The 27,619-nt window shown below is 43.6% G+C and overlaps 1 protein-coding gene across 4 annotated transcripts; it reads right to left on the bottom strand.

Moving 5' to 3' along the window:
* Window positions 1-2,319: 2,319 nt before the first annotated feature.
* TMEM144 (transmembrane protein 144) lies at window positions 2,320-21,968 on the bottom strand. 4 transcript variants are annotated; one of them, XM_083457506.1, is made up of 12 exons: window positions 21,780-21,968; window positions 19,061-19,263; window positions 17,356-17,478; window positions 15,355-15,454; window positions 14,572-14,652; window positions 13,728-13,806; window positions 12,990-13,075; window positions 12,600-12,709; window positions 11,109-11,228; window positions 9,999-10,096; window positions 4,778-4,831; window positions 2,320-2,731 (listed from the first exon to the last, which is right to left on the bottom strand). In XM_083457506.1, exons 2-12 carry the CDS (start codon window positions 19,197-19,199, stop codon window positions 2,648-2,650), a joined length of 1,074 nt encoding a protein of 357 aa, XP_083313632.1. In that variant the 5' UTR covers window positions 19,200-19,263; window positions 21,780-21,968; the 3' UTR covers window positions 2,320-2,647. The 4 variants fall into 4 exon arrangements, with proteins under 4 accessions (XP_083313632.1, XP_083313630.1, XP_083313629.1 ...); XM_083457504.1 differs by having other exon boundaries at window positions 12,591-12,709; window positions 21,636-21,967; XM_083457503.1 differs by having other exon boundaries at window positions 12,591-12,709; window positions 21,780-21,967.
* Window positions 21,969-27,619: the final 5,651 nt, after the last annotated feature.

Raw genomic sequence — 27,619 nt, 5'->3', positions numbered from 1 at the left:
ATTACAGCTAGACCTTTGTTAGTTAAACCACTGATACAGAAAGTCAGCGGGGTGACAGACACAACAGATGGTATGTTTGCTACCTTGAAATTGCCTGGAACATAATAATTAAGGGCAGCAGATGGACTAGAATTGGAAACAGAACAGGTAATGCACAAGGAATGAAAGCATCTTTATTATACCTTTCATCTTCTTCCTTCTCCAGGCCTGTCGAACAAGGCTGGGCAGTTTCATGGTCCAAACTGGCAAACTCAATAATTTCACTGGAAATTGTGCTATGATTTTATTTTCACAAGGTTTCTGTATTGTTTGGTTTGTAATAAAACCTCAAAGTCATTTAGAAAATGAAATTGTCAGTAAAAAAAAACAGTTTTAAAATATCCATATAAAATATCCAAAAAATAATTAAAATCAACGATAAGCTAAAAATCAGATAAAAACCGCTCGACCGGATCCAAGGCCCTGCTAAGTGTTTTTAATCCTAATTTTTCCTTCTGGTTAGCAAAATGCAATTCTCAGTCCGGTCCAAGGGTGTGGTCAATTGCCCTTGTTCTGCCATGTTCTGTTACTCTTCCAAGTCAAGAGTATACCTGTTCATCTTTCTCATGACACCAGTACAGTGGTGCCCCGCAAGACGAATGCCTCGCAAGACGGAAAACCTGCAAGACGAAAGGGTTTTCCGTTTGCAGAGGCACTTCGCAAGACGAATTTCCCTATGGGCTTGCTTCGCAAGACGAAAAATGACGAAAATTTTCGGGTTTTTTTTTTTGCTCCAAAACCCCTTATTTTGAATCGCTAAGCTGCTAAAAGCATTTTAGCAGCAAAACCGCTAATCCCCCCCCCTTTAAAAAGCCGTTTTTAGCCCTTTTTTAGCCAATAGCGCTAATAGCGCTACTCCGTCAATGGGCTTGCTTCGCAAGACGAAAAAACTGCAAGACGAAAAGACCCACGGAACGGATTCTTTTCGTCTTGCGAGGCACCACTGTACTTTGATAAACATTCTTAATCCTTTTACTCAGCCTCATCCAATTAAAAATATATTTTCACCTATTTGCATCTATTTATTTACAACATTCCATATCGTGACAATATACCATATTTTTCCGTATATAAGACTCCCCCTAATTTTTTACATTATTTTTTAGGGGGAAAAACTAGTCTTATACATGGAAAAATACGGTGCATATATATCATAACAGCTTTGCTGCTAGGAGGAGGAATGTATAGAGGCGATCCCATTTTGGAGGGGAAGCAGGGTTCAATCTGTAGATGACTGTCCAGACTCAGTTTAAATAACTCCAGTGAATGACAGCCCAAAATCTCCCAAGGCAGGTTCTTCCACTGCCGAATATCTCAAACCATTAGGATGCTCATCCCAATGTTTGAGCTGGTCAATTCCCCTGAAATTGCCCACTGGGAATGGCCTCCAGTGCAGGTCCTTGGGCAAGCTTATAATTCTTTATTTGTTCAGTACATTTACAGTGGTGCCCTGCAAGACGAATGCCTCGCAAGACGGAAAACCTGCTAGACGAAAGGGTTTTCCGTTTTGGAGGTGCTTCGCAGGACGAATTTGCTATGGGCTTGCTTCGCAAGACGAAAATGCCTTGCGATTCCTGGGGTTTTTCCCCCCCTCCCAGCCTTTTTCCCAAGCCCCTAAGCCGCTTAACAGCTGTTCACTAAGCCGCTTATCAGCTGTTCGCTAAACCGCTTATCAGCTGATCTAAGCCGCTAATAGCCTTTTAGCAGCTAATCCGCTAATCCCTTAAGCCTTTAATAGCCTTTAATAGCCGCCAAACCGCTAATAGCGCTAATCCGCTAATGGGCTTGCTTCGCAAGACGAAAAAAACCGCAAGACGAAGAGACTCGCAGAACGAATTCTTTTCGTCTTGCGAGGCACCACTGTATCTCCCATCTTTTTTCCATTATGGAGCTCAAGATGGCCTACACAAGATTCCCAGATGGACTCTCATCCAGGCAATGACCAGACCTGCTTGGCTTCAACAGGGTTGGTGCATTGTGCTCCCTCAACAGGATGGTCCAGAAAATTTTTGGTAGCTACCTTGGGTTCATTACAAAGAAAGCAACACAAAATCTACAAGGGTAAACCAGAATGTCATAAAGTGGTGAGGAAACTCTTCGAGTTCTCTAGAACTCTTCATCAGACTGTTTGCTGAGCAAACTCTGTGTGTCTTTGTCTAAAGGTGGAGTATCTGGGTGATGTTCTTTATTAAAAGGCCCGGTATTAGAAATAAAAGAAAGATGCAATGCCCCAACACAAACATTACTTCCTCTGCATAGTAATCAGCACTTACACTTCACTGAACTCTTCCTTTTATACGTTACCCTCACCCCAATAAACAACAAGCCATAATACAAAACATAATGGGATCATTAAAACCTCTGACCTGGATTTCAGCCCATAATCATCCAGCTGAGAGAACATAAAAAGGTTTTCCCTTATCTTCCCAAATGTGGAAAACATGATGAATGCCTTGCATTTCCCACAAAAAGTTCTTGCTCTATGGACTTTTGCCCCTTGCTTCTCTGGCGAGAGTGATGATATTAGTGATCCAAGAAAATGCCAGATATTATCTTCTCTTTCGTGTCTTAAGCCACAGCTCCACCTGCTGGTTCAGGCAGTGGTTCTTCAGACTTTAGAAAAAGCTGTCGAGAGCGACCCAGCCAAAATAACACAAAATGCTATTAGAAGCAACAGATAGTTTTTCAGCCCCTGCATAGACATAGAAAGGGATTATTTGTTATTTTTCAAATGTTCTTACATTTATATCTTGCCTTTCGACCATTATGACCTCCAAGATGGCCTACTCTGGTTCCTAGGGGGGTCCCAGACTCACCAGACCCAGACCTGCCTGGTTTCAGCAAGGTTGTGCCCTCCTGTACCTTCAGACCACCCCCTGGGATGTGTGGGGAAGAAAGAGAAGTGGTGTTAATTTTCCAGACGTCAGGCTTGGTATTGCGTTATTTGCAAAATGCTGCACACCGACAACTTTATTGTAGAGTAAGATATGCGTTTGTCGGAACACATTATACAAATGGTAGCGGTCAGATAATATTTGCTTAGTTAAATTTATCTGGCCAAATTACCTGTATGAAACAGTATGTAACATCAGTTTGAGTGCTGAACTTGCACTGGAGACACTTGGGTCCCTTTCTTATACAGAGTGATCTTGGTGGGCCAGTCATTATCTCTCACCCTAACATACACTGCCTTGAGCTTCTTGGAGCATGGGTGAGATATAAATGTGATAATAATGTGTTGAGGGGCAGCTCATCCACTAACAGCCTCGCAGCAGCAGTATCAGCTGCAGACACTCATCCAGAGGTGGAGAATTGAGGTGGCAGAAAGGTCAGAACTGGGTGGGCACAATGATAGAGCCAATCTGGCACTCCTACCAGTACACACCCACCCACCCACCTTTGCTGTTCCCCCTTCTAGTGAGTTGCAGCAACGCTGCTGCCAGGAGACTATTGCTTTGTCTCTGCCCCACTGGATGACCCGTTCCTGAATGTAAACAAACACACCCATGTAGGGAAAATAGGCTGGTTCAATGCAGCAAGGAAAGACAGGACTAGACGTTATACATGGACATGGGGCAACAAATTCCAGCAGCTGCTCTTTCTAGGAAAACTGAAGTTCTGGAAAGGGGTGCAGAGGAGGAGGAGGTCCTTGCCTCTCCCCACTTGGCAGCCACAACATCCTTCTTCGGGACTTTCCCCACTAGCCTCCCACAGTGTTTCAGGTGGGGGTTTACGCTTTCAAACCCGGAACCAGTAAGGAGAATAGTGGTGTATTAGTGTGTGTGAGTGTATGTATGTATCAGGGAAGTGGCTGGTTAAGCCCCTGCTTTTCCACAATGCTGCCTCACTACAAGCTGCCCCTCCCAAAAGCTTGGATTTATTTATTTATTTTAATGTTTAAAATGCGTATGCCACCCTTCATTTAAAGGACCAGAGGGCGATTTACAACATAGAACACAACAAACAATATACCGTATTTTTCGCTCTATAAGATGCACCAGACCATAAGACGCACCTGGTTTTTGGAAGAGGAAAACAAGAAAAAAATATATTCTGAATTCCAGAAGCCAGGACAGCAAGCGGGATAACTGTGCTGTCCTGGCTTATGGGATAGCCACGCACAGCCTCTCCCGGGCAGTGGGATGAAGGCTCCCCCTGCCCGGAAGAGGCTGCGCAGGGCTAAGGCTCCCCCAAGAGCCGCGCTCCCCTTAAAGAGTGCGCGGAGTGTGGGGGGGGCTCTTGGGGGCTCCACGCGGCTCTTTAAAGGGAGCACTGAGCAGAGTCTCCCGCCTGCATTCGCTCCGTAAGACGCACACACATTTCCCCTTACTTTTTATAGAGCGAAAAATACGGTAATATAAATGCATAACATAAGGAAATTCCTTTCCTTAGCAGAAGCTGTCACTGGGAATTTTGTTACACACATAGCCCCCCCAAAACTAGTAGCTATGAGAAGACTTATCCACCATAAATTTGTCTAAATGGGGTCTTTTTAAGCCATCTTAGTTGGTGGTCACACAGCAGCAAACGCCATAGGTTATCTATGTGCTGTGGGAAGAATCATTCTGAACCTCCCACCTTGCAGCTTCAATGGATGACCTAGTATTACTAGAGAGAAAGAAATAAAAAATCTCTAGATTTGCCTGCCCCCCCCCCCCAAGATACTTAGAACTTCCCAAGCATCATTTTTTCTGATGCGGATACATCAAAGATGAGAGGAACATGTTGCAGCCCTTACCTTTATTTCTTTAAATACCAGGACTCCCCACATTGCAGCTATAAAGCCAGGACCCTGGAGAACAAGATTAAGACACGATGAATAATCATAATAGCATTTGTTCATGAGGATTTGCTAGAGCCCAATTATCTTATTTAAATTCAATCTTGCCTTCACTAAAATGTAATCATGTGCTAAATTGTTGCTCGTGATGATGACAGAAGGAAGAATGTGAGAAGATAATGGCCTATAATAAAAGGCATGCCAATCCCGCAAAAACAAAGCAAACCTCTGGGGGGCACTTACAGATTACCGTATTTTTCGCTCTATTGGACGCACCGGACCATAGGACGCACCGGACCATAGGAGGGGGAGAACAGGGAAAAAATATTTTTTCCTTGTTCTCCCCCGTAAAACAAGGTGCGTTCAAGGTGCATTCACCCAAGCGTGTGGAGCTGGCGGTGGGGGGAAGCGCTGCTTCCCCCCACCCCCAGCCTCAAAGATCCCTGAAGCCTTTGGAGCGCAGCGTCCTGCTGCCCTGCAGAGGCTTTGCGCGCAGCCGTCCCCAAGCTAGAAGAGCCCTCCGTCTCGCTGTTCTGGCTTGGGGACAGCCTTGCTAGCCTCTGCAGGAGAGCGGGGTGCCTTTACCCCGCTGTCCTGGAGAGGCTTTGCGCGCAGCCGTCCCCAAGCCAGAACAGCGAGACGGAGCCCTCCGTCTCGCTGTTCTGGCTTGGAAACAGCCTCTCTAGCCTCTGCAGGAGAGCGGGGTGAAGGCACCCCGTTGTCCTGGAGAGGCTTTGCGCGCAGCCATCCCCAAGCCAGAACAGTGAGACGGAGGGCTCCGTCTCGCTGTTCTGGCTTGGGGACAGCCTCGCTAGCCTCTGCAGGAGGTCGGGGTGAACGCACCCCGCTGTCCTGGAGAGGTTTTGCGTGCAGCCGTCCTCAAGCCAGAACAGCGAGACGGAGCCCTCCGTCTCGCTGTTCTGGCTTAGGGACAGCCTCGCTAGCCTCTGCAGGAGAGCGGGGTGAAGGCACCCCGTTGTCCTGGAGAGGCTTTGCGCGCAGCCGTCCCCAAGCTAGAACAGCAAGATGGAGCCCTCCGCAGCGCTCCGTCTCCCTGTTCTGCCTTTCGGCTTAGCGGCGCAGCCTGCATTCGCTCTATAGGACGCACACACATTTCCCCTTAATTTTTGGAGGGGAAAAAGTGCGTCCTATAGAGCGAAAAATACGGTACCTGCTTTATTGAGCCATCGTCCTGATTTGTTTGCAGGGAGGCCTGTGTTTTATTGAGAATCCATTTGGATGTGTTTGTTGTTGGGAGGATAGAGGATGTTTCATCAACCAAGTGTTAACCCACATTTCCCACTATGCTTCTCTGTCACTTTCCTTACCGCAACCCCCCCCCCCTTTTCTGAGGGGGAATCAGGTTTGTTTGGCGAGAGCTCCAAATGAACTGCAATGGCACAACCCGAATATGCTGATATGTAACTGAATCCCATACTAGAAACACCCTGGAAGCTCCTTCGCAGGGGGTTGGGCTAGATGACCCTCGTGGACCCGTCCAACTCTACAGTTCTATGACTCTATATGCAAAGATACATTTACAGTTGCAATCCTATATATCAGGCATGTCCAACTCCCTAAAGCAGCAGCTCTCAACCTGTTGGTCCCCAGATGTTGTTGGACTACAACTCCCATCATCCCTGAGCTCTGGTCTTGCTAGCTAGGGGTGATGGGAGTTGTAGTTCAACAACATCTGGGGACCCACAGGTTGAGAAAGGCTGCCCTTGAGACTGTGATCTACTCCCAGTATAAAATAACTGGCATTGATCTACCCATTCTCTCCCCCCCCCTCAATTTCTTTGTTCTGTATGTTTTTTGGGGGGGGGGGTCAGAGTTGTTGAGTTTTTTTCTTTTTTAGGGGAGAAGGCACAGTGTTTGTAGAGCTTATTTGGGGGGAGGGAATACAACAAACGCTCACAAGAAACTGATGTACTGACTATCGAATGCAGCACTAAAACTAACATTACTTTCGCTTTTTGGTAACTGTTGCTGATGCCAACGGAGGAACCTTGCAACTGGGGCGGGAGGTGGGGACATTACTTGCATGCAATCGACCATGATCTACCGGGAACATGAAGGTGATCATAGAATCATAGAGTTGGAAGAGACCACAAGGGCCATCGAATCCAACCCCCTGCCAAGCAGGAAACACCATCAGAGCACTCCTGACATATGGTTGTCAAGCCTCTGCTTAAAGACCTCCAAAGAAGGAGACTCCACCACACTCCTTGGCAGCAAATTCCACTGTTGAACAGCTCTTACTGTCAGGAAGTTCTTCCTAATGTTTAGGTGGAATCTTCTTTCTTGTAGTTTGGATCCATTGCTCCATGTCCGCTTCTCTGGAGCAGCAGAAAACAACCTTTCTCCCTCCTCTATGTGACATCCTTTTATATATTTGAACATGGCTATCATATCACCCCTTAACATCCTCTTCTCCAGGCTAAACATGCCCAGCTCCCTTAGCCGTTCCTCATAAGGCATCGTTTCCAGGCCTTTGACCATTTTGGTTGCCCTCCTCTGGACACGTCGATTGTGGTCAACCGGTTGGACATCACTGCTATATATGTCTACTCAGAAGCAAGCACCACTGATTTAAAGTGGATTTAAAGCTTGCCACAGGGTTACTCTTTGCACATATTACAGACACCCAGGTCACAGACATCCAGGCTGAACTATGCCCACGCACAACATCTATAATAGGCTTTGCTCTGAAACTGGCTTTCCTTCTCTCCTCCCCGCCTATCTCTAGAGCACAACTTCCCCACTGCTTTTCAAGGTGTTTCCAATCTTAGTTACCTTGCTGCTCATCCCAGACATCCATTTCCATAAATGAAGTACAAAGGTTCCTATTTTTAGTACCCTGCTGTGCGGTAGCCAGAATATTTATTGCAATTTCTTTTCTATTGCCAGCTTTGACCTCAGCTGCCCCTGCACATTTTATCTCAAAACGGCTCAGAAGTATCTCCAATTTCCTCCTTTTGGAAAAGGACAAGATATATGTGCTGAGTGCTCCTCATCTCTGCAGCTTGTTATAATTTACTGCACCCTATAAGTCAACAGGACAGGTGCAACTGCAGATTGCCATGATGAAAAGTGGCACTTGTGGTGGGAAGGACTTTTTATCCTTTCCCTCTTCTCAACTGGAGAAGAAGGAGAGCAGCTTGCCCCCTCCCCTGACACAGTTCCTCTCAAGGGCTGCTTTGAACTTTTCCTTCGTGCCTAAAGGGGTCAATGGGCTATGAAACAGTGCACTCTTCTCTGAGCTCCCCCATTTGCTCGAGAGAGCTATTTTGAGGAGTTCTGTCAATGTACCAGGGTTTATGCATGCAGAGAAAAGGGACAAAAAAGGGTTACGTTAGGTGTGCTGGTTAATTCTGGGTGTGTTTGTCCTGCACTGGCAACTAGCTGAGCATGTGAGAGTGACTTAGCACAATCGAAAGTATAAAAATGCACATGTGTTTGAAGTCAATTTGCCCTTGGCCAGAGCCTAGTGTGTGTTGGAACACTGCAAGGAGACTTTATGTTACAACTGCGTGTTATTCTAAAACTTAATCTGTTCCAAAAGTCTGTTCCAAAAGCAAAGCGTTCCAAAACCAAGGCACACTTTCCCATGGAAAGTAATGCCCACCGCTTCCTTTCCCATTTAGGGGTTCCTCATAGATGTGCAGGTCAGCATCCTTCTCTAACAGCATGACGATTCTGACCACCTTGTTTTCCATCAGAATGAGCATGGTCAAGCAGAATTCAATACAGAGGTACCTGGGGTTAAGAAGTTAATTTGTTCTGGATGTCCGTTCTTAACCTGAAACTGTTATTAACCTGAGGTACCACTTTAGCTAATGGGGCCTCCTGCTGCTGCCACACCACTGCCATGTGATTTCTGTTCTCATCCTGAAGCAAAGTTCTTAACCTGAGGTACTATTTCTGGGTTAGCGGAGTCTGTAACCCGAGGTACCACTGTAGATGCTAGAGAGATGAAAGCACATTGTCTTAAAATGAGAAGAACATAATGAATGTCGTATGTCAGAGCTGGAAGAGGCCAGATCTGGATTTCTGGGCAATTTGTAGTAGATCTATTAGGATTCCCGACTGCCAATGATTTAACAATGGGAGAAACAAAATGACTTCCCCAACCCTAAATCATACCACCGAAATGGAAAATTGTGTGTAACCAGGAGTGTATTTTTTGTGGGGGCTCAGTTCAGTTAGAATTATAGAATTGTAGGTGTTGAAAGGGACCCTGAGGATCATCTAGCCCAACTTCCTGCAATGCAGGAATATGCAGCTGTCCCATACGGGGATAGAACCTGCAACCTTGGCACTGTCAGCACCACACTCTAGTCAGCTGAGATATTCAGTCTATATGGGTTCAGGCTATTCAGGTTTGGTGCCCAAACCAAATTCCAGGGTTCAGAATTCTTTTGCACCAAGCCTGATTGGTAGATCTTGTGGTTACAGTAAAAAGCAAAAGTAGATCCCGCAAGCCTGAAGTCTGCCCACCTCTGTGTCAGTTTGCATTTCTTAGATTAGAAAGTATTGATCTGATATGTAGAGATCTTTCCTATTCTAATTAATTCAAGAGGGTTCTAGAAGCTTTTCTGTGTGAAAGAAACAAGCAGAAGGTTCATGATGTTTGGGTTATTCCTTCAGAGAAACTAGGTACAGCTGGCTTAAACTGGTTCTGTTTCAGTCAAGGTCATGCTTACTATAAAACTAAGGCCAGAAGGAGCCTAGGTTTCACTTTTCTTTCTATCTCTTTTCATTCTGATGTGGTGTTCTGTATATAGTGTCAAGGTTTTAGACTTTTTATAAGTTATTGTAAGCTTAAGTTGGGTCTGTTGCAACTGGATTCCTTATGGACAGTGCCAATCCTGAATGTATTTGATTTGTGACCATTATGCTCATTTGCCTTCAGTAGCAGTAAAGCTCTGCTGGATGAAATATAATTGCCTCTGATGTGTTTTTTGGGAATCCTGCAAAGTATTTTAAGTTTTTGATCTGATAACTATACGTCAGAGTTCTGCTCTGGATCAATATTGAGTAGAATTTCATGACACTCTATTGTACGTGAAACCTCCATAACAAAGGCAGGAGTGGGGTGGGGTGTATATGTGGTTTGATATGCAAAAAAACCCCTTTGAAACCTATGTTTATGAGCAGGTCCTTCTTTGGTACTTACCGCTGTGATTATTGGAAAGCTGACCACAGCACTGAGGTAATGATTTGCTAGGAACCAGCAGGAAGTGGCGATCGCCCACAATACACCAGAAACAAATCCTGACAACAAATAAGCATATTTTATTACCCAGAGAAATCATAGCAATATAGACTTGGAAGGGACCCAGGAGGTCATCTAGTCCAACCCCCTGCCACGCAGGAACATAGCTGTCAACTTTTCCCTTTTCTTGCGAGGAATCCTATTCGGAATAAGGGAATTTCTCTTAAAAAAGGGGAAACGTTGCCAGCTATGCGCAGGAATATCAGCTAAGTCGTGTATGACAGATGGCCATCCAACCTCTGCTTAAAAACCTCCAAGGAAGGAGCCGTCTGCAAGTAATTTGAGCTGGTGTGATGTATTGCCAGCCCAAAATGTCTGAAACGGGCACTGCGATCTGAAATGGCATAGAGGTTTCAGACAATTTACCAATATATTGCCCAGCTCGAATCCTAAGGCCATGCTGCATTTGCAAAGGGCTTTCAAGGGCTCAAAGCTCTTAGCCTGCATTGGCTACTTTCCTATTCTTAACAACAATCCTGTAATGGTTATTGTAAATGGGCGGAACTGAGGCTGAAGGCGAACAGCTCACCTTAAATTCACCAGGAGTTCATGTCAGAAATGAATACAAAGCAGGGACTATCGGGTGAAAGCCACTATTTAACACCAGCCTTTGTGTCCCTTGAGGAGCTAAGGGGCACTAAGTTGGTGGGGCACTGATCTTTCCCTGCAGCAGAAACGCCCCACCTGCTCCTGGATGCAGACACAGCTGTATGTATCCTTGCAAATGCAAACATATTCTTTGTTGAATGAGCTAATCAGATGTATTCTTCCATATGTAACAGGTTTCTTTTTATGAGGAGCCAGTGCAGTGCTCTCCAGATGATCCAGATGTGAACTGGCGTTCAACAACTTCTAGAGAGCACCGTGTTGGCTACTTTTCCACTACGACATTATTAATATAATACCTCCCCAAAATACCGATACTCAAACATTGCCTACATATGTCTAATAGCAACAGAACGAAGTATGTTTGATAGTGATCTGCAATGCACATGTATTTCAGAATTCTACCTGGGATGATGGCTTCAGGATAAACCTTAGGTCTATTTTTCATCGCTGCACAATAGATCAGGAAGTAGATGGTACTTGTAAGGAAGATGCCACTAAAATGGGCAAAGACGTAATCTAAATCTGAAACAAAAATGGGAGGCATATGCATATGTAGAATATGTTTAGGAAATTAACAATATTCTAGAAAAGCAGCAATTACTTCTGGTAAGGTTTTGCTCATACCTTAGCCACACGTTTGTTCATATAAGGTCTTCAATACCTTGCCCGGTTTTAGCTGATCAAGAGGCTTTGCTCAGTATATATGTGCGATGTAAACATGACTGTAAATACTATACTAAATGTCGCACTGATTTAAACTAAATGATTTCTTTGTGGTTTACAACAAATATTAAAAGCATCAATAGAAATAGTTAAAAACCATTCTAAAACATTTTAAAACAATTAAAAATAACAGTAGAAAATATGTAAAAACATCAACATCTGTGTGTCTGGTGTCTGGATAGGCTTGCCAAAACGAAAAAGGTTTTCAAGTATAGTGGTACCTTGGAAGTCGAATAGAATCTGTTCTGGAAGTCCATTCGACTTCCAAAACATTTGGGAACCAAGGCGTGGCTTCCGATTGGCTGCTGGAAGCCGCGATGGATGTTCGGGTTCCAAAAATAGTTCGCAAACTGGAACAATCACTTCCTGGTTTGCGGCATTTGGGAGCCAAAACGTTCATCTAGCAAGACGGCTGACTTCCGAGGTATGACTGTAAGCGCCGGAAAGAACACAGTGAAGATGACAGTTTCACAGATCAAAGCCTTTGAGTGGGTACGTATGGGATAAGGCGATTCTGCAAGTAAACTGGTCCCAAGCCATTAATGGCTTGATATAACAATAGTAGCAACTTAAAACTTTACCCAGTAAGAAATCAGCAACTGCACTAGCATTCTGCACTAACTGCAGTTCTCAGGTCAAGCGCAAGAGAAGCCCAACATAGAGTGCACTGCTGTAATTCAATGTTGATGACACCAATGGATGAACTACTGCAGTTTGTTAAGGATTGCTGGAAACAGTAACTCTGTGAGGGGTAAACTACAGTGCCCAGAATTCTTTGAGGGAAAGACTGTGATTTAAAGGCACAGTAGCCTAGGGCTGGGAAAGTATGCTCCTAATTCTTCCTTTTAAATTTGCTGCCATGACTTTATCTGTTTGGCACCTGATGCCATATGACCTCAAGTGATGGACAGATAGGTGTGGCTTGGGTCAAACCATGTCATGGAGCAAATTAGGCCTACAAGCTAGAAACGCCTCACCAATGACCTAGAGAAACTATATTATGAGGTGATTAATACATATAATAAACAAACAAACAAACAAACAAACAAGGGATAGATAAGCAAAGGGGGAAAGACTTTCCCCTCCCCTTTCACCCATCATGAATGAGCAAAATTTCCCACTGGTTTAGATTTGATATTAAAACAATTCATCTGCCTTTACCAAACTGACTTGCTCCGCTATATTTCGTTCCATTCCTTCTGCCGTGGTCCTTGATGTAAAGCACTGGCACAAAACTTGAGCCATAAAACATTCCAGCTATCACAGCCAGGGAGCAGCCTCTTCCAGGAAAAAGAAAGGAAGATCAAGATATTACAAACTCAAAGACACCCATTGCACTACAACATTCATTGCAGGTTTGCAGAGCTGCGGCCGAAAACATGCTGGAGAACTGCTAGTAGTTTTCTAGAAACTGCTGTCTCGAAAGAGATGTTGGAGCACTCATCACTGCCACAGAATGGTTACAGTTTGTCGTCTTTATTGCTTTGTGAAGTTCACCAAAGGAAGCATGAAGCAGGAGGTAGCCAGGTAGGCTAGAGGTAATTCACCAGAACAACTTACATCATTCTCTTTCCTAATGGAGAAAGATGGTCTACCCACGAAGCATCAGTCCTGTTTTCAGCGCTATGATCAGAGCTGTTGATTGACTGTTGGTGAAAAGGAAAGCCATTAAGGCTAAGATTTCTGAAAACATTCAGACCTGGATTGTGCTAGGTATGCTCATTCACTTGGGGATGAGGAAGGACGTCGGACAGCTAGGAGCTGATAACTAAAGAATTTGCAGCTGGTGCATCTGTGGATAATATTCATTTCATTGCTCTTCATTTCTTAATACCCCCGCTTTCTCCTAGTGCAGGACCCAAGGATGCTCACAGCATAAATCAATGCAGATACAACAATACACAATAAATATAGATATTAAAAAGCAAATAAATAAGTAACCCTCTAAAAAAAATGCACCGAAAACACAAAAAACCATTTAAAAGGACTCACACACACTGAGATGTCCAAGAAAATAGATTTCTCAATGCCCCAGTTATTTTCATTTTTTAATTGATAATTGAACAACATTGGAATCTATATCCTGATAAGTTTGTCTTGCTAAATCTTCCTTGCTTCCTAACCCTAGGGGGCACAAATAATGGTACTTTCTCTTCTTTCCAATATCCTTTACAGTTGTGAAAAAATGTGGGAGGCCTCATAGGGGCTACCTTGAAAAGAAAGTGGTTGGAATAAGTTCTGTGTTATAATGCTTTTTTCTAGTGCGGAAGTGTGACACGAACAAAGGCAAAAACTTACATGTCTTAATAGCGGGGTGCTCTCCGATGACGGTGAAGAGCTCTCAACGTCACTTTTTATGAAAAGAAATAGGATGGCACTGCAAATGAAATATCATCATGAACTAAACACCATCATGTTGTAGCATTTTATGCACACACACGCGCACACACACACACACACTCGTACCTTGGTTTTCAACAGCTTAGTTCTCGAATGTTTTGGCTCCTGAACCCGCAAACCTGGAAGTGTTCTGGTTAGCAAACTATTTTTGGAAGCCGAACGTCCAATGCGGTTTCCGTAGCTTCCGATTGGCTGCAGGAGCTTCCTACAGCCAATCAGAAGCTGAGCTTTGGTTTCTGAATGTTTTGGAAGTGGAACGGACTTCCGGAATGGATTCCGTTTGACTTCCAAGGCACGACTGTGTGTGTGTGTGTGTATTAAAGAATCATAGAATTGTTATTATTTAGTCCAATCCCTTGCAATGCAGGAATCTCAGCTAAATCATACATGATTTAGTCTTCCTTAGGTCATTTTGCTGATTTTAAAAATCATTTGTTAAGACATTATGCTTTAATATCTCTGGCTGAGTGACGACATTCCTTCATAAATGGTGCTATCCTATGCATATTTACTAAGAAGTAAATTCCACTGGGCCAATGGGACTTCCTTTCTACCTAGTATGTGGTTAGGAATTGCAGCCTTCAACAGCTTACCTGCAGACTCAAAAGAATAAAAGTTTTAAGATGCCCCAGTCATTTTAAAATTCTGATTCACTTGCATATATGTATATACACACATACAAACACATACTTATATGCATAAGTAGTGTTTCAAAATAGAAATACAGTAAGATTATTAATACCTTAATACTGAAAGTCCAGCTCCAATGTAGTTTAAAGCTGGTTTTGCTACTTCTTCTGGATCAATCCCAAACCAGCCAAACCTGTGAACAGAAAGGTTAAAAACTCTTTTAAATTGTTTCCAAAATGAGAAGGGCATAGAAAAGTGCAGGGAAAGCTATCTAGCTTGCATAAATAAATTGCATGTGGCAATCACAAATACAAGGGAATGATAGCTTGACAAAGAACATTGATTTTCTTTTCCAGGGTCACAGCATTGCAGTTTGACTTGTTCTTGTTCACGCTGAAAGGATGTATATAAAAATATAAATGAATCCATTCCTGGAAGTAAAGATATCTCGATCTCATGTACCATCTGTACAATAAAAATACTATCTTGAAAAATATTTAGTAGTTGAGGCTAGTCTTGTACATTGCAAAAATTTTAACAACTCTTTAAAAATATAAGCAACTATTAATTATTCGTGGAAACATTTAATTCAGCCTATTAAGGATCCTCACATGGTTTATAAGGCCTAGCTGACATTATATCTGACACACACATATAATAACATCTTGAAGTCAACTTGTGAATGTATAAAGATTGAGAAATTACCTCAGGGAGGAAATTACATCAGGATAGAAGTATCCAGATAATATTTTGGTATATTACGATGAAGTACATTACAGAGAGAGAGAAAATGCTTTTGTCAAGACATTGGTCTTGTTAATAGTAATTTTTAATTAGATGTTACAAATACATAAATGATGACTCATACTATAGATGAAGTATACAGGGTGCTTACCTTGAGCTTGCCCAGCCAGTTAGCAAGTTAAAAGAAGCCCAGATTAAGAGACCAAGGCCCAACCCAATGGTTTTGACAATGGGGACAACTGTTATATTACCTGCACAGTATGAAAAGAACAAAAGCAAAATTAGCTGATTATTAATACAGTATAATCTTACTACAGTAGCTCTATATCAGTATTATTAATACAACTGCTAATAAGCATAATCGACAATAAATCACTACATTTAGTGTGCTAGATTATGCATCATGGCCAGAGAATGTACAAAACTAAACCGAGATATAAACCGTTTCCTGAAACCCGTTGAGGAATTTGTATATTGACCAGGAATTGCGCACAATTCCCTCCCTGCGGATGGATGATGTGCACATTTGCCATGAGGCTTGGGGAATATGCACAGCGTCCAACTCTTATGTACATTAACTGTTCAAATTACATGCCTCTTAACATATATAAGGCACTGGAGGATAACAATTTGTCATTCCTCCATACTCACATACTGTACGTTTACATGCTGGGGGTACAAATTACTCCCACCACATATTCACCCGATGTGTTAGGAGAATGTGAAACCATCTTGAGCAGCCATATCTGCCACTAATCTGGGGATGGAAGCCCAGTACAACCTCACAGCAACATCACTACAGTCTCTGAGTCAATGTAAACAAAATATTCCCCGTGGGTTGGATTCAGACTTAAGTCTGGGTCAGCCCAGTGTTTCCAACACAGTAACTGTATGCCGCACTTGGCACTCTTTTCTGAAGCAGTCACACTAAAGCTCTACCAGCCTTTAAGTGATTTGACATGAAATCTCAGAGAGGGGAAAGAAGACCACTGAACAGACAGACACATCACAGCTGGAAGAACTCTGAAAGTCCTTGTAGGATCAAGCACTTGATATTGTTTTTAATGCAACTCTACCACGCAATAGCATTTAGTATTCTTGTCATGCTGAATTACATAGCAGTGGATGTGAGACAAAAGTAATAGCCCTCTTCAGACATTCTCTGGTCATGTTACGTAAACAGGTGGGAAGAGGGCATGAGGACAAGTGCTCTGGCTTTGCACTTCTGATAACCCTCCATGAATTCCCCCCCCTAGATTCGAAAATGTGCAGGAAGCCTGCTGGAGCACAGGTGGAGCCGTGCTGCAGAATATCGCTTTTCAGTCTGTGGCGGGTGATCAGAATGCAAACCAAGGCGTGGATGTGGGCAGAACTAATATGCTTGTAACGTGCTGAGTGTTATTCCCCCTGTTGCTTATTATGAAGCTTTGCCAAAGTGTTGCCTTTGTACCTTGCTTTTTATTTGAAACCACGATGCACACCTTGAGGTCAAATCAGTGGTGTGTTTACACTGCAGAGTAGCTGGCAGTGCAGGTTTTACTTCAAAATGAAAAGCAAATGTTAACTGTGTTCTATTTTATTGTAATACAAAATACCTGTAAAGTATATGTTTTGGAAGCCGCCCAGAGTGGCTTCGGCAACCCAGCCAGATAAGTGAGGTATAAATAATAACATTACTATTGTTTTTGTTATCATTAAAGCCCCACCCATCCTGCCTTAAGACAAAAATTGTTTGAAGAGGGCCAATACATGCATATGTCTCAGTACAGCCATACCTCGGGTTACAGACGCTTCAGGTTGTGTGATTTTGGTTACTTTCGGTTTCAGGTTGTGTGATTTTGGTTACTTTCGGTTTCAGGTTGTGTGATTTTGGTTACTTTCGGTTTCGGTGCCTGTGCAGAAGTGCTAAATCATGCTTTGTGCATGCTCAGAAGCACCAAATCGTGACCTGCGCGTGCACAAACGCGGCGCTGTGGGTTGCAAAGGCTGCAGCTTGCGAACGTGCTTCCCACACGGATCATGTTTGCAACCCGAGGGTCCACTGTATTAACAATTGCATTTTACAATCTTCCTGCAATCTGCAAATGGTGCATAGATTCACATGTGCATGGGTGTTAAATTGTAAACAAGGTAAGTGTTATTTCAGCCATACCTGTAGCCCATAAAAAGCCACCAACCATGGCAAGAGGCCAAAATCTAGGGCTGTTCTGAATAAGGTTAACAATCAAAGAAACTATCCAGATAGCGGCACAGAGAATCCACTGGAAGAACATTCCTAGAACACAAATAAATCCAAGGATAATTAAGCACAACAGATCATTCTGCAGTCATGGCTGTTTAGTTTTAGTCTGTATCATAAGAAGCGTTGGGAGATTTGGTGGTGGTGGTGGTGACATCTGTGGCTGAGCAGCTGCCATATCACGGACTGTTTCAAAACTACTTGGGAAATGAAGATGTAAGAAACAGAAGGAAAACATCACTTTGGCTGGTGTTAAACCTCACCTTGGCAACGATACAGAAAAGTATGGAAGCTGAAGACAGAAAACTGAGTTATAAGGGGCCTCTCAAAGTGGGGAAGAGAATGCACCGCAGGCAGTAGATTAAGAACAAGAATCTAAGGGAAGAGCAGGTAGATAGGGCCTAATTAGAAAGAAAAGATGTGGATAGTCTGAGAACATGATAAGGCAGAGCACAGAAATATAGGAAGCTGCCTTAGACTGAATTACCGTATTTTTTGCTCTATAAGACTCACTTTTCCCCTCCTAAAAAGTAAGGGGAAATGTGTGTGCGTCTTATGGAGTGAATGCAGGCTGTGCAGCTATCCCAGAAGCCAGAACAGCAAGAGGGATTGCTGCTTTCGCTGCGCAGTGATCCCTCTTGTTGTTTTGGCTTCTGAGAGTCAGAATATTTTTTTTCTTGTTTTCCTCCTCCAAAAACTAGGTGAGTCTTGTGGTCCGGTGCGTCTTATAGAGCGAAAAATACGGTAAATCATTAGTTCATCCAGATCAGTGTTGTCTTCACTGACTGGCAGAAGCTCACCAGGATTTCAGGTAGAGGGCACTCCCTGTGCAACCTGGACATCCAAGGATGGAACCTGGGACCCTCCATCACTGAGTTACAGTCCTTCCCCTGAGTGATGGCCCTTCAGTGTATCAAGACCACTGAACTGGGAACCAAACTATGTATTGCAATAAATATGTTTCCCTTATTCCTTATGTCTAACTCATGACCCAGAATGAACTGTTCACTCGACTCAGGGCTCTGGGCTGGTAATAAACAGCACCTTCCACAGCCCATCAGTAGCCAGCGGTAGAGAGTAGGACTTTCAGCAGGAAAACTGGCAAAGGACCCCACTTTAGTGCAGAGCCCCATGGCTATTTTTCCATTCAGAACAGAAGTGGCCAGCTTTAGCATGCTTTTTTTTAAAAAAAATTAAAAACCCACGCATTTACCTTAACATGTAGTTTACTGAAAAACAACATTCAAAGCATGCTTTGTTGGATTTTATAAAAAGCTTGGTGTCTTGCATTGACTTTTCACATCCCTGCAATGCAGGAATCTTTTGCCTAACATGGGCTTGAACCCACAACTCTGAGATTTAGAGTCTCATGCTCTACCAACTGAGCCAATGATGTGATAACATCTAGAAAACACCAGCTACTCAGCTTGTTTAGTGGGCGAGTCAAATACTAAATCAATTTATAACAATGTTCATTTAGTTATAGAAATATTCCAACTCTGCGATTCTATCATCAACCTAATATAAAGTGGCTGTTGTTTTAAAGAGTATGGAAATTTTGCAACATGTACCATGTAAAGTATAACAATAGCAATTCAGTTTAAGCATAAACATTTACCATCACCAGTGTCAAATTTCTTAACTGGTACAAAGTTTGTTCCAAACAAGATGACAGCTATTGCTGAGGAGGTGAAACCAATTGTTAGATCTGTCGCGTTGCTGCTGACAGGGCTGGTGGTTCCTTGCCAGCTGTCCATCTCTGTTCTTCAAGAGAGACTCGGAAGTCTTTACGGAGCTACTTGGATCCCGTTTCTGACAGCTCTGGAACCAGAGAAATAAATGGAACAAATAACACATTTTGGCAAAAGTATTCCCAACGGTTTTATGCAAGAATCATTCTAGAATTCTTCTATGATCTCTGTTCCAGTATGTTGCTATGGATATTGAACAATAAATCTAAATGCAGCATGGGTTGTAGCAATGTATAATATGGATGAAGGTTATATATATATATATATATATATATATATATGCTTTCGTAGATTTTCACGGGTACAGGAATGCAGGTTTTGGTGTCCTCGGGTGTCTTCCCGTGTAAAAGTTGGGGTGTCTAGGCGACGTTTCGACGAGGTCTCACTCGTCATCTTCAGGCTGGTGCTTTCGGCTTCTTGTTACTGGAACAGAGCAGGATCTCAGTGTTTGAGTTCCTATAAATACTGTTGAGGAGGTGTGGTGTATAGCCTCCAATGTTCTGGGCAGAGAGGAGGTTCCCAGGCTAGTGTGCCTTTTCTTCTTTTGTTCCTTAATTACTTGAGGGATATCTTGAGTGATTTCTTGAGTGATTTCCTGAATCCCACTTAGGTGGGTCATTAGGTGTGGATTAGTTGATGACGAGTGAGACCTCGTCGAAACGTCGCCTAGACACCCCAACTTTTACACGGGAAGACACCCGAGGACACCAAAACCTGCATATATATATATATATATACACACACACACACATATACACACACACACATACAGTGGTGCCTCGCAAGACGAAATTAATTCGTTCTGCGAGTCTCTTCGTTTAGCGTTTTTTTCGTCTTGCGAAGCAACCCTATTAGCGGCTTAGCGGATTAGCGCTATTAGCGGTTTAGCGGCTAATAGCGGCTATTAAAGGCTTAGCGGATTAGCGGATTAGCTGCTAAAAGGCTATTAGTGGTTTAGCGGCTTAGAAAAAGGGGGTGGGGAGCGAAAAAAAATATCAAGACTCGCAAGACATTTTTGTCTTGCGAAGCAAGCCCATAGGGAAATTTGTCCTGCGAAGTGCATAAAAAACAGAAAACCCTTTCCTCTAGCGGGTTTTCCGTCTTGCGAGGCATTCGTCTTGCGGGGCACCACTGTATATATGATGTACTGTATATAATTAACACTAATATTTAGGAGGATGTCGTCCATTAGGGTAATACATAACTTCTCTCTCCCTCTCTAACACACACACACACACACACACACACACACTGCATATATTCAATGATTGGAGGGGTAAGTGGAACTCTGCCCTTTAGCCTTTTCCTCATCATTGATGCACCAGGCAGTCTCACTCCTGACTGTCATGCATTGAACATCATGGTGATTGCCTACACAGTGGCAGTTGTATGAGCACAGGCATTCCACGCCACCATGAACTGCAGAAGTGCAGGGTTCCTAACCTTAAGTTTATGCAGTTGTACACATCACAGACTCATCTTTCAGAAGTTCTGCATGGTGGGACAGCACAGTGGGCACAGCAATGTTGGGATTAGATCTCCTTTCCTCTTTGGACAAACAAACAAACAGGTGGAGGGCAACATTAACATCTTATAACAAATGCATTCAGGAGGGCAGGGCTGGAGCCAGCACTTGAACCCTCAGGCACCTGCCAGAGCTCCAGAGGGCTGGCAGGGCCAATTGCTGATCCCTGCTCAGAGCACCCATAAAAAGGGGGAGGGGTTACTCCATGGAGCATCGGGCAGCTGCATTTAGTCACCCTTTGAATTTCCCACAATGCCCCCAGCTTAGCATCATTCTGAGGCATTGTGGGAATTTAAAGGATGGTTAGACCAAGCCTCCAAGTGAAGCCAGGTAAGCTTGCCGTGAACTACTGACAGATGACCCCCTCCACCACACACCATGAGGGGGCACTTTGCATGGAGCTGGCTCTGGGAGAGAGGGGAGCTCACTGCAATGCCACCCCCCATTCATAACGTCTGAAAGGGGCTACAGTGTTTTGCGGGCACACAAAAATGAAATAATAAACGGATGCTGAGTAGAAAGCCATCACTTACTGCTAGAAAATCTCTAAGCGGTTCGCACAAACTGCAGTAATAAAATTACAAACAAAAAGTAAACACGTAATATGAAAAAGCAGTGTGTGATCATAAAACTACGAGTCAGGAAAAGCCTGTCCAAACATGCGATTTTTTAAAACCTGCCAATGCTGTGGGAGTGAATTGCATGAGCAAGAGCAGCTCTGAAAACCTGTTCGCATGCAGAGGAGTTCCACCAGTGTCTACTCATTTAGACAAGAACATTTTATTTAATCCCCAATCTGGTAATATTTGTTGTTTCCAGACAACAAACCACCACAGTGGCTACTGAACTAAAATCCTCAGATTTTATACCATTTACCACCCCCAAATGTGGGATGGGGCAGCCGCGGCCCTACAGACCTTGCTGGACTCCAACTCCCACCGTTCCCAGGAGCACGGTCGGTGGCAAAGGATGGTGGGAGCTGTAGTTCAGCCGCAGGGTCCTCCTCCTTCGCCCAAATCTTGCTTTGCAAACCGGCAACGCGGGAGGAATTTAGCTCCTACTTGCTCCTCTGCCCTTCAGCCTCTTTCGCCCAGAAGTTGCTCAAGTGCTCTCAATCAGAAATGCAAACCTGTCTCCTGAATTTACTTACAGAGCTTCCCTTGCGGATCCTGCTTCCTGGTCAACGCTAAACTGCGGGTGGGAACGAGGAGCTCCACCCTGTCCTCATGTGATCAACCCACCTTCCCTCCCACTATGTGCCTCGTTCATTTGGGAGGCGTTTTGCAAGCTGGCCGGCCAGTTTTGTGTTTTGGGTACGTTGGAGAGCGGAAGAGGGACGGCGGGCGAGAGAAACCGCTGTGTTTAAACCCAATTCTGCACCCCTCCTTTTCTGTGCCATGGATTTAATACCCCGTGTGCGCTTCGACGTGATCACGAGATTAGGAACTAAGGGGAAAAGGAAGACATGGCTTTTATTTAAGGCAGACTTGCTAAGGTTATTTTGAAGTCGACCAGAAGAGAAATTCCTGGATGGTAATTGTGTGTGTGCCCTTGCAGCTTGCACACCCACACTCACCCACCCCTTGAAGACTTAACAGATGTATCAGCGCTTGTGGGCAAGATACAATATACATAGGGCCATAGGCAGATGATATCTTTATACCAAGTCAGAGCATTGGTCCATATTGCTACACTGAGTCCTCAGATTTTGCTGGACTTCATTTCCCATCATTCCTGGTCACCAAGTAAGCTGGCTGGGGATGATGGGAATTGTAGTCAAACAACATATGACTGCAGCATCTAGGTCTTGCTCCTGCTTCCAGGATTTTAGGCAGGAATCTGCATATATTTAATTAATCCCCTGGAGCTGGTGGTGTATCTAATGCAAGTAATGCAAACAGGGAAAGATTGAAATGTATTGGGGCTAATTTCTCCAACAATGAGCTATGTGACATTGAGTGTCTCTAAGGCAGGCATCCCTAAATTCAGCCCTTCAGCTGTTTTGGCACTACAACTCCCATCATTCCTAGCTAACAGGACCAGTGATCAGGAATGCTGGGAATTGTAGTCCCAAACAACTGGAGGCCCGAGTTTGGGGATGCCTGCTAGGTCTAAGGTAATGAGATCCAGTGCAATAATATCTGGGGTATGCAGCTGTATCCAATAAAGATCCCCAAATGGACAGTTTTGCCAACCCATGGATAAGATTCATGTAAATGTGCATCTGTAGATGGTGATAAATAAGCAGACAGGTGTGTCTGTGTCCTGGGCTATCCAACCATACTGAAATATGTAGTGCAAGCAATTCTTTATCACTGTAAATGTGACAGCTCTGTTCTATGCGGCCTGCATTTTGTTAACTTTTGTTATATATGCTTGATAGATTTTTGTTAATTTTCAGGAAAAAACCATATGTTGGTGCTCATTCAATAAATTGTGTGGGGGAATGGTTGTGACCAGGCCTATGAGAGCAAATGTTTTGTCTCATAGAGGGAAGACTCGTGCCAAAATATGTGGGTCACATTGGGGTGGAGTTTGAGGGACTGAAAATTACTTTCCCTTTTGCAGAAATGACTTCAATCCATTACAGTGGTACACAAGGTTTGCAGTGCTTTAGTCAGTGAAAACAACAACAAAAGCACTATGATTTACAACTGCAAGAAAAATATTGCATATTACCTGCATAGCTGGGCTTTGCAATGTGAATTGGTTTGACAAACTCCCTCTCTCACTCTCTGAGTCTGACCCCCCCCTGCCCCCCCCCCCCCCGTGCATGCAAAACCCCTCTCTCCTGCACAGGCCCCAGCAAATCCCCTCTCTCACACTCTGATCCACCTGCTGCCCCTTGTCTGTGCAAAACCCAAGACTCGACCGTAACAGGCCCTTGAATTGCGAACTCCCTCTCTCACTCTCTGTGATGCACCCTCTGCCAACGCCAAAGCTTTCTCTCTTAGACTCCTCCTCCCAGACCCACCCTACCCTCTGCCCGTGCAATTTTGAGAATGAGGATGAGCTACGTGAAAAAAGGTAGCCCGTTTGAAGTCCAAACAGGATATGTACTGAGTTGAATAGGATCCAAACTGCAGCAGTCTGATTGGTCCTAGAACAATAGGATCCAAAAGGCAGCAGTCTGATTGGTCCTAGAACAATAGGATTCAGAATGCAGCAGTCTGATGGGTCCTAGAACAATGCAGCAGTATGATTGGTTGGCAGGAACCACCCAATCATGCTCCAGATAGAAGTAAATCCACAACCTGATTGGCTTACAGTAGAATTCCGGAATTAGCCAATCATGTGCAGCCCATTGTGTAAATAATGTATATAAGGCAGATACTTTGAGGGGACTTTTATTCATTCCTCCTCACCGCTATGAGCTGAATAAAGAGCATGAAATCACTTTGCGACTCTGAGTATATTTCAGGGATCATCCAAAAAAGGATGATCACATTTTCATAGGCACAAGTGGCAGCCACTGAGCTGTGGCTCTTTCCCGAGGCTTTGACTTTCCCCCAGGAATAGGCTTGTTCTGAAATTCTTATAATACAGAAGAACTTGGCATTTTGCATTGCAGTCTGTAGCTTCAGGTGACTTTTAAAGCGCTGTCAGACGTTCTTGACAGCCTTGCTGACTCAAACTTGAGTCAGCCAGCCTTGATTTCCTTAACGATTTGCCTCTTTTAACTTTCCTCTGACAGCTTTGGTTTCCTGCAATTAATTAGAATTGTCTTTCTATTATTAGAACCCCTTCTACCTAACCTTGCTTCCAACTGAGCTGGGACTGTATTCTGCCCAAAATTCTTCTACTAACATGTCAGTTTCCTTTCTTGTGATTGGAACAGCCATTATAGCTGTGCTTCTCAACCGACCCTTAATCATTTTTACTTGTAAGTGAATCACACTTTCCTTCCACTTTCAGCCTGCTGCATCATTACATACCATTACTAATGCTCCCCTTACCCTAGAAACAGATATTCAGGGGCTGCGGAAGAAAGGGGAAGGTAGGAAACCTTCCTTTTGTTCTGGAAGGGAAGTTAGGATCTAAGCCATTATGTTCATGCATCAGTAAATCCACATGGTCTGCTGCTGTTTGAAGAAATTTGTGACCCACTGAGCCAAACCCAGCCCACCAGGGTCTAGGTAGGCCTCTTCTTTTTGTTCCCTCGCCACGACTAAATTGAGAGGTAGGTGGTGATGATGGTTATGATTATCAAACAGAAAGCAAGACTACTTGTCTGGTATACAGTGGTACTTTGGTTCTCAAACGCCTTGGTACTCAAACAACTCGGAACCCAAACACTGCAAACCCGGAAGTGTTCTAGGTTTGTGAACACTTCCGTTCTGAGCGCCACACTTCCATTTTGTGTGTTTAGCTGAGGTCTGTCATGTCTTTTGCTATTTATTTTGCGTTTTTGTTTTTACTGCTTTTTTGTTTTGTTTTTGTGGCTGTGTGGAACCCAGTTCAGCTATTGATTGCTTGATTGTGTGACTGCAGTACACTGTTTATTGCTTTCATTTTATCGATCAATGGTCTTGTTAGATAGTAAAATTCATGTTAAATTGCTGTTTTAAAAAAGTCGGGAATGGATCAATTTATTTTGCATTACTTTCTATGGGAAAGTGCACCTTGGTTTTGGAACGCTTTGGTTTTGGAACAGACTTCCGGAATGGGTTAAGTTTGAGAACCAAGGTACCACTGTATTTATACACAGCAAGTGTCTCCACTGTTCTGCTGTTTTTAACAACTTATTACCCCCTTGAGTCACCTGAAGGCCACCACAGAGTAGGGGCTGCAACATGGACGTAGCCAGAATTTTTATTGGGAGGGTGTTGCCAACGTTTTTGAGCTTTCTTGTAGGGGATCTGCCAGAGTTGTTCAACTTTTTAAATGGGATCTGTCAAAGTTGAGCAGCCTTTTTAAAGGAGATCTCTCCCTAAAGTTGATCAGCTTTTTTGGGGGAAATTACACCGCCCCCCAACAGGAAATTACAAGGGGAAGGCTTTGATTGGGGGTGGGCAGAACATCAGTTAACTGGGTACAGTGGTACCTCAGATTAAGTACTTAATTTGTTCCGGAGGTCCGTACTTAACCTGAAACTGTTCTTAACCTGAAGCACTACTTTAGCTAATGGGGCCTCCTGCTGCTGCCGCACCGCCGGAGCCCGATTTCTGTTCTCATCCTGAAGCAAAGTTCTTAACCTGAAGCACTATTTCTGGGTTAGAGGAGTCTGTAACCTGAAGCGTATGTAACCTGAGGTACCACTGTACTTTTCAATAATTTTTGTGGATCTAGAGGGGGCTACACCCATGGGTTGCAAAAGCGGACGAGGCTCACTCCTGTGCTTTTAATAGATATGAGGAAGAGGGAATTCCAGTGTTTGTAGCGACAAGAGAGGTGGATATAGGGGAAGCAAGTAGCACATGCAAACTTGGCTGTATTGGTATGTGGAATATTATCTCGTGCAGGTGAGCTGTTTGATTATGCTGGCTGGCTGGACAATTGAACTACTATTTTGGATCCAGGATAATGTAGGCTAGATTTGTGGTTTTGTTCCAGAACAGTGGCCTATGCAACCCTAACTCCACTTACCTTGGAGTAAACCCCACTCAGTTCAGTTGAACTTACTTCTGAGCAGATGTGGTTGGATTGCATGGCTACATATTTATTGTGGTTCTGAAGATACTAAATCATGATTGAATGTCTTGACTGCCCTCTGGCGGTCTTGATGAAGCAATGCTCAGACTCAAGTTGGCAAGGAATGTAGTAGCAAAAACAACAGTCTTGTGGCTTACAGATTTAGTCATTGGAAAGCTTATGCCATAACAGTCCACTTACAGTAGGGCTGTAGTCTTTATCCAATTCCCTGCAAGTAAGCCCCAAAGAGTACAATTGGACTGATTTCTGAGACTGCAGTGCAGGTCTGTTTAAAAATATTAGGAACGAGGAGGCCTAGTCCAGCTCTATTCCAGACCATTGCTTCCTTTCCCTTATGCAATCTAGAGAAACTGACTTTATTTCCCATGTTTAGAAAATACCCTACCTGTTTCTGCAGTCCTAGAGTGTTTACAACTAGCAGGCATTCTGTTTAGATGAGTTGTTGCATTCGATTGTTATTATTTCATGTAGTTTTAAAAATACGGAGGATTGGTGTTTCATGACTGGGAATCATGCAGTGCCTCTGACTTGTTGGTGGTTGGGTCTCTTGCAGCCACTAACCTGCTGTTTCCATCCCTCTATGGCCACCATGAAATCTTGACGCAAAGAGGTGGTGAAGCAGGGCTTCATCCTGTGCATGAAGAATACAGGCAGTTGCCTTTTCCTATTGTTACTGACACCATGCAGCAAGCCCTTAAGGAGTTCTCACATGGATTCCAGTTACCAGGTTACATTATTTAAGGTGGGATGGGAAGTTGTACTTCTTTTCAGGTATCCTTAAAAAAACCCTCATCTCCCCCCCTTAGGTGTAACTGACCCTCTGATCTAACTTGAAATGAATCTAGTTCAAGTTTGCCTTTTTAAAAAGCAAACTAGTTTAGTTCAAGTTGACCCAAATGAACCTTTTCATAAAAAGTCTGTCCTCTGTCATCTTCCCCATCATTCAGAATGATACAAGCTGATGTTTAGGGCCCAAAATTAAATCAGAGGCCACAGACTTATAATTAGATGCCTGGCATACAGAGTGTCAACTGGTGAAGCTTTCTCATCATTGTATTTCCATACATGAAAAGGCTTGCCCTGTTTAATTTGTGCCAGCCATACAGCTTATAAAAAGGCACAAGGCATTTTTTTTCTTCGTTCAACGGAATGAATTCATTCCAAGCCTGGCCTAAAACAAACTTGAGTACAAAAGCACCCACTAAAATATCAGTAGCTCATATATTGTTTGCATTTTCATCAAAACAGA

The sequence above is a fragment of the Podarcis tiliguerta genome, assembly GCF_965153285.1.
Source record: "Podarcis tiliguerta genome assembly, chromosome: 9".
In the NCBI taxonomy this organism is placed as follows: Eukaryota; Metazoa; Chordata; class Lepidosauria; order Squamata; family Lacertidae; genus Podarcis; species Podarcis tiliguerta.
Note: the sequence above shows the minus strand (reverse complement) of the source record. Positions and strands in the feature narration are given on the sequence as shown.

Excerpts from the sequence above, each read along its gene's own strand:
- TMEM144 (XM_083457504.1), bottom strand. The coding sequence starts at position 19,199 with ATGGACAGCTGGCAAGGAACCACCAGCCCTGTCAGCAGCAACGCGACA. Across the intron at positions 13,807-14,571 it reads GCTGGACTTTCAGTATTAAG|TGCCATCCTATTTCTTTTCA; the intron begins GTATTAATAATC and ends TTTCATTTGCAG. Across the intron at positions 2,732-4,777 it reads TGGTATTTAAAGAAATAAAG|GGGCTGAAAAACTATCTGTT; the intron begins GTAAGGGCTGCA and ends ATGTCTATGCAG.